General features: G+C 35.4%; 1 protein-coding gene across 1 annotated transcript in view; it reads left to right on the forward strand.

The window, feature by feature from the left end:
• Kiaa0408 (KIAA0408 ortholog) overlaps positions 1-7,298 on the forward strand; it is a 30,197-nt gene extending 22,899 nt beyond the window's left edge. Inside the window, exons 5-6 of the mRNA XM_052751270.1 lie at positions 979-2,155; positions 4,122-7,298. Coding sequence (XP_052607230.1) covers positions 979-2,155; positions 4,122-4,295 — 1,351 coding nt within the window. The 3' untranslated portion in view covers positions 4,296-7,298. The remainder of the gene's footprint in view (positions 1-978; positions 2,156-4,121) is intronic.
• The last annotated feature ends 363 nt before the right edge of the window (positions 7,299-7,661 follow it).

The raw sequence follows: 7,661 nt of genomic DNA on the forward strand, positions 1-7,661 counted from the left end.
AGTATTCTTTTGGGTGTTTAGTTAAAGTAGACTGTTTGTAATAAATGGATATGTATCCTCTACTGTAGTTCTTTCTCATTCTGAGTGTTTGACCAGGGGGGAAATATGCAAATGGACAAATCCAGTTAAATCAGTTTTTAAACTATGACAAATATAACAAGGTGGTGTTTGAACAATATAAGATGTTCTATTTAAATATTTTATGCCTGGGTCATTTTTCCTAACAGTTATGTATATAATAAAGGAATGTGTACTTTCCAAAGTAACACATTATACGTTTGTATGGCACCAGTTCTTGTTTTAGGTCAGAATCACAATGTAATTTTAAGACTAAGTTGTAGCTAAGTTTAAAAAATAACAATTTGGAGTTCTGTGCATAGTAAGAACAGATCATTCTGTATCAATATTTAGCTCATTGAGGGATCTGAGATTCTCTTAGGTGCTACAACAATGAGCTTCCTTATTATTATTCAGCTCTCAGGAAACTGAGAAGTTTCATGCTGACTTGCTATAGGGTTTGTAAGTCACTGTGCACTGCCCTCCATTTGCCCATTGAGTTTTCCTTATGGCAGAAGAAAAACTGTAGGAATGGGAATGTCAAGAGCAAAAACTCCAGAGACTACATTGTCTAGTTTGAATCTAGTATGAGGTTTCATGTTAGGGAAAACGAGGAATAACTCTGACTAAAAGTTGAGTTAGATCCACAAATGTAACACTGAAGACTTTATCCTACAATAAAGCAATAAAGAGGACTTGTAATAAGTGGATTTAGGATATATATGTATATATATCACACATATATAATCACATTACTTATATGTCACACTATTTATATGTACGTACACACATATATAACTACTACACACACATTTTAGCAATTTTTTTCTTAGAGCAGAAATGTATTTTTTAAAATGTGACTTCTTTTAAAAGCTCATTTAAACACTTGTCATTAATATACCTTGATTTGTAATCATTTAGGATGAAGTCAGATTCTGTTCTCCAGGAAATGCAAAATGCAATCAGTGTACCTCAGGGGAAGCATGTGATCAGTAATGGCCAGGGCATTCTTCCAACCAATGTGGAGAAAGAAAAACAGAAAAAGAGTCTGAGCTGTGCCAATGGACTCCAAAACAATTCTATGAAAAATGCTGGAATTGGTAAAATTGATTCACAAAAAAGTGAAACTCCACCAATTCCTCCTCCACGAAGTACCTCTAGAAATTTCCCCAGCTCATATTCTGAACAAGCCCAAGAAAGACTGAAAGAAACTTTATACCACAGGTGGGTGGTCCATGAGAGTCAAGACAGAAGGAATAGCAATCTTCACTTCCTTTTGAGGCAGTCTCCATTGTTTTCACAAGACAGAAGTTTGAAAGATAGTACCATGCTTTCCTCTTTGACACCAGAAGTCAAAATAGATAGCAAGCCTCTGGGTAATGACAACATTGGACTTAATATGTGGTCATGTGACGCTGTGATAGGTACAATGGAGCACTCTTCTGTGCAGTCTCAAAAAACTGGCTTTACCCCCAAGAACGCAAAATTTGAAACGGTGATTCCAGATAACCCTACTAAATCTCATCTTGATCTTCATGTGAAAAATGACTTTCTTTCCTCAGCGACACAGAGAGACCCACTTAGAAGTTACAACTGCAATTTCGAACAGACTCCAAGGAATGAAAAGCTGGCTGCAAAGATTGATGAATTTAACAGAACTGTGTTTAGAACAGACAGAAATCGTCAAGCAATAGAGCGAGGTCAAAGCTATTCAGAATCACCTGATAATCTCAATCTCTGTGATATTTCTACTGCTCATAGCGGTGACATGTCAGAAAGTGGTAGTGGAACTAGTGGCTTTAAAGCCAGTGACCACATGTCTGTCCCCATGGAAAATGTGTTCAGTAATTCTACAAAAGTCTCTACAACAGGCATGGTCAAACAAATGCAGGCATGTGTGAGTCCCAGCAGCTATCAGCTCATGTTCCATGAGCATGATTGGAGACCAAGCAATTTTTCTAGTCGGCCAAGGTCAGCTGATCCCAGATCAAATTACGGTGTTGTGGAAAAGCTGCTGAAAACCTATGAGACAGAGACGGGGTCTGCACAGCAAAATTCAAAATGCTTCAGGGATAACTGGACCAAATGTGGTTCTGATGTAAGTGGTGGTGTTATATAGAGTCAATGTTTAGAAGTGCGTCAAATGGAACATTTGCTTTGTGTGTGTATCAGCAAGTGGGGCAAGGAGTAGATTCAAACTAAGATAACACAGTTGAGAAATCAGGGACTACATCCATCTTTAGCAATAGCTCTGAAATCAGTTCAGTTGTTAGAATATCTAAGTAGAATATAGACATATTTTGGCATCTTCTTCGCTTCTTGGACCTCTGTGAGGCAATAACTTAATATGAATTGAGGGTATAGTTTTAAAAACTAAAAAAAGGACATTATTTAAAAATAAGTAATATTAAGGACACAGTGGGGACTACTCATGCCTTTAATTTCAACACTTAGGAGGCTCTATGAGTTTGAGACTGGAGTGATTTTCAAAGTGAGTTCCGGACCATTTTGGGACTATGTAGTGAGACTCTGCCTCAAAAATAAATAAATAATAAATAAGTAACATCAACATAAGATGCTTTGAAGAACCTGGGGAAAGTTATTTGTTTCCTTTCTTTAAAAAAAATCAGAATACATATCTGTTGACCTGCAGAGTTTTACTCTAAAGGTTTATTATTTCAGCATATACAGCATTTTTAATAACTTCCATTTTCTCAGTTATTATTGATTCAGACTTTCTCATTGAATGACTTGTGTCCTCATAGGGTTAGTCACAAGAATGTATATGAAGGTAAAACAACCATTTAAAACGGTGTTTCATTTTAAATGTTGACTTTTTTTGACGTTTAAAACATCAAAAACAAACTCTTTTGTTTGTGACACTAAAAGACGTCTACAAAACACATCTAGTCATAGATATTTTTTGCATGAAAATTAACAAAAAATGTGTATTTAAATAAACTTTTCTTCTTTTTTTGTCCATTTAAAAAAGTATGGTCTTCACTAATTGTAAAGGGAGAGGTCAAGCAAATTGGTATGTACTATGAAGACTTATACAAAATACCCTTTTGTATATGTAATTTAAATAATATGACTTATTATCATTAGCCAGAATTCCAAATAATTCCCTGGCTTTTGTACTTCCCTTCATTTTAGCTGAAACCATAAATCCGTAGGTCCTCTGACCAGAGACACACAAGCATGTATGTTAACCAACAAATTTCTCATGAACTAAGAATAGATGCTGAATGTTTCCTCTTTTTGTCAATTAGGGATTTGGGAGACATTGCTCTACTGTGGATCCTTAGGAACACATTGTATTGCTTTGTTTCATTTTTTTTAACCCCTGTGAATTGAATTTAAATATCCAAAGGGACAATAAAAAATGAGGTTATTGATTGGCTGTGAGAGAAATAGTAACACCCAAGTCTGTCCTCACTGCCTGCTTCAGACGCAAGAATATCAGCTTTATTAAGAAGGTCATAGGCTGGGCGGTGGTGGCGCACGCCTTTAATCCCAGCACTCGGGAGGCAGAGCCAGGCAGATCTCTGTGAGTTCAAGGCCAGCCTGGTCTCCAAAGCGAGTTCCAGGAAAGGCGCAAAGCTACACAGAGAAACCCTGTCTCAAAAAACCAAAAAAAAAAAAAGAAAAAAAAAAAAAAGAAGGTCATTTGCAGGAACTGGAGAGATGGATTGCAGTTAAGAGCACTTTCTGCCCTTCCAGAGGCCCTGAGTTCAGTCCCTAGTTCCCACATGGCATCTTATAACCATCTGTAACTTTAGTTTTAGGGAATCTGATGACCTCTTCTGACCTTTATGGGTACCAGGCACACACATAGTGCACATACATACATGCATACATGCATATAGGCAATATATATATATATATATTTATAAATGTAAAAAAATTATTGAAAGAAGGACAGTTGGGACCATGAGTACAAAATCTCATAAACACTTATATTGTTATGATGACAATAGTGGAGGTGATGATGATCCTTTTGATGTATTTCTTGGATAAAGGTGGCATGTGTAAGGAGATCATGGCCTCTATTTGCGTTGTAGGAATCCATAGCTGTGAAAGCCTCGAATGGAAAAGGATTTTCTCGACCTGCTAGACCAGCCAGTCGCCGGCTCCCATCCAGATGGGCATCCAGATCGCCATCCGCACCCCCAGCCTTACGAAGGACTGCCCACAGCTTTAAAGTCTCTCTGCAAACCGAAGCCCAGATGGTCTAGATCTCTAGCCTGGCTTGCTGGATTACAAAAGTTCTCATCCCTTTTGCCAAATGGAATATTCAGAATGTTTACAAACAATCCTGTTCTCTTCTGCATCTTTCAAGATCACTGGGACAAACAATCTAAACCCTAACTTTCCATCAGTCTTCAGTGTTTTTAATCTATGGGATAATTATCTCCTTGTACTTTAATTTCTTAGATTAGACTTTTTTATTTCCATCCTCATTGACTTTCCAAAATGATTTAAGTTGACACAATGTACAATAATTGTATATTCTGACTTTCTTGCAAATGCAGAAAACAAGGTTATGTGCATGGCCATGTGTTTGTAGGTGCATGTATTGTCATAGGAATGTATTTAGGTAAAAAATTATGTGCTAGTGTTGACTTTAAATTATAACATGTAGACCTATATATTCTTTGTGTTTATTTTAAAGTTTTGAAAATATACAATCCTATTTATATTTTGCATACCTTTTAATAGGTATCTACCTAAGGCATTTATGTTCATATATTATTTAACCACTTCCTTGGCCACCAACTGCAATGAAAAGTAAGATTTATACACAGACCAAACATTAGTGGTTTTCCAGAAATCAATCTTAAATATCATTTTAACCCATATGAAGATAACTGATACTATTGATTTCTTGTTTTAATAAAAGCATCACAGGTTTAACAGATCAGTCTTCTAAAGCAAGCATAAGATGCTCATTCGTGCTTTTATATATCATCTGGTAGTCTCACATGGCTTTAACTGCATACTTGATTCTCAGAGCCAATATCATAAGACTGCCTTAATAATGACAGGACAAAGTAATGAATTTATTTTGTTGATCTTAGTAGCAAACATTCCTTAAGTGAAATACAAAAAGGAATTAAATTGTGCTGAATTTTACTTTTTGTTAAAATTGTGGTAAGTTCTTAGTTTAGCTGCTTTATCTGGAGTTCTGTCTCTGTAGAGGTAAGTCACTTGTTTTGACTTTTCCTTTTTCTAATTGTTTCCCAAAAATTAGTAGATAAAAGATGAATTCACTTTTTTTATAAAGAGGATGATCAGGAACAATATTTCATTGACAGCTAAATTATCTGTATTTCTTATACTGTGTAAAAAGGCCTTAAATTTGGGCATTGATAGTTACATAAGAAACCATGATATATATCTTGGCGACAATTTGCTCACACCAGATTCATGAAATCTCTACTAATAAGTGGCACTGGAAAGTAGGAAAATTGAGATACTTAGATTCCTACATGGATGATCTTAAAAGCAACTTTGTTGTACATTGTTGCCATATACAAGCAATTATGTTATATGATTAGTTAAATATTAATTCTCCTTCACCCAAAAAGAAATTCTCATGCCAAACAAATTCCGTGGGTTTTCTCCTTATGATACTCTAGCCACTAAGGGGAATCCACCTTATTATACCATTCCCTGAAGTAAAGTAAATAATTTGTAAATCACAGATTGCCTTAAAAGGCTTGAGACTGTAGCATGGTGATGGCTAGATTCGTGGTTTACAGTAAGAGGACTTCCAGGGCTTAAGTGGAATTAAGTGTCTAGAATGTGAGTTTGGCACAAATAGTGAAGGTTATAGATCTACTCTCTCATTCTTGCTCCCTTCAGAGACTTTTCCTACCACAGGAGAGTAGCCAAGATGCCAGGTGTTAATTGCTTTCTACTTTTCCCCTAGAGGAGAGAAAACACAGGAAAAGTGGTTCCTTGGGGCAGGAAATCATGAACTAAAAATATTACTGTGGTCATGTCTGCTCCTCTGCACCTCTGTAGCCCAGGCAGTCTCGGGGAGACCTGTAGCCCCTGTCTTCATGTTCAAACCAGAATGTTGAGATCGCCTTTAAAAATGGGAAGTCCCGATCTCATCCCAAAAACAATAAAGAAAGATTTCCAGTGGTGAGGCCTGGGATTCTTAGAGTCTGTAATAAAGCAAAGCAATGGAATATATTTGATGGCCAGGCTGATTTGGAAACAGGGGTACTGTCTAGAACCTGAGTAGGTTTGAACTTTGGATAGTGTCTTTCATCACTTAGTACTTTTCTTTGTTATCAACAAACAAAAAAATTACATTGCCAGGCTTCATAAGTTTAAGCTGCCTTTTCTATTACCATTTGGATAAACCAATGGGACCATTTTACTACCTTATATTAACTTGAATCATAGAATATTAGAGCTGAAAAAAATAGCATTTAGTCCAACTCCTTCATTAGAAAACTGAAGAAACTAAAACACATTGATTAGTCTATGTTCTCTTTTAAAGCAATTTATAACTTTTATGGAAAAACTTACCAGATAAATTGAAATTATAATTGAAAATTTTTTTAAATTATTGTGATTTATAACTGGTACTTTTTCTAGTCTAAGTAGACATTCTCTTCCCTGAAGCATAACCTTTCATTATGCCATCCTTAGGGTTAAGGACATTTAAACATTTACAGGAATATTTCATTAGAAATATCTATTTAGAGATGTTTTCCCTAGTAGCTTTTGAAAAAAAAAAAGTCTTTTTTTCACAAGGGATTATTGAAACTTCTAGCTGATCTAGCAGAGTACTTGAGTCTCTCTCTCTCTCTCTCTCTCTCTCTCTCTCTCTCCTCTGTGTGTGTGTTTGCACTTTTCATGTACATTTTCAATATTGCCTTATATCCCCAAACCAAATATTAAAATATAAGTGATAATTTGTATTATTCAGCACTTCAAACATGACCCATAGCTTTCATGTGTACTTCTAGGAAAATGAAGACAATGTTTCACTTTGCTAACATTTCCCCAAAGCATGATTTACTTCTACACAAATGATTTAACTAGGCACCACAAAGTCCCAAAAAACAAAACATCCAAAACATCTGGTCCCATAAAGAGTATTAAATTCCCTAAAAACATCTTTAAACTTATTTTAGATACATTTTCTGATAAAAAATATTATTTGATATGGAAATCTTCAGCCATTGGAAGCTATTAAATAAAATAAGTTTGGAAACACCTACTGTTGTAGACACAAGAATGTCTTTATTTTCTTCCTTTCAATACTGAACTCCAGTGGAGCTTGGAGTCCAAACTCAAAAACATACATTGCTTAATACAGCTGCCCTCAGAGTGACCATAGAGTTCTATCAATAACCTGTTGATAGCCACACATAACCCCATGTAGTTTTGTATGCACATTCATTGTTCCTGTCTAAATGGAATTAAGTCTGAAGAAAGTTTTCTTCGAAGAGAGTGTTCACCACTGAAATTTGCATTTACATGATGAAGTTAAATTGTTTTTAGGTAGATACAAATTTCTAGTAGAGTATTCTATTACTTCAAATGTTACATGTTTTTCTTAATTAAATTTTTGAGTGAGA

The sequence above is a fragment of the Peromyscus californicus genome, unplaced genomic scaffold (assembly GCF_007827085.1).
Source record: "Peromyscus californicus insignis strain IS unplaced genomic scaffold, ASM782708v3 Scaffold_22__1_contigs__length_63687245, whole genome shotgun sequence".
In the NCBI taxonomy this organism is placed as follows: Eukaryota; Metazoa; Chordata; class Mammalia; order Rodentia; family Cricetidae; genus Peromyscus; species Peromyscus californicus.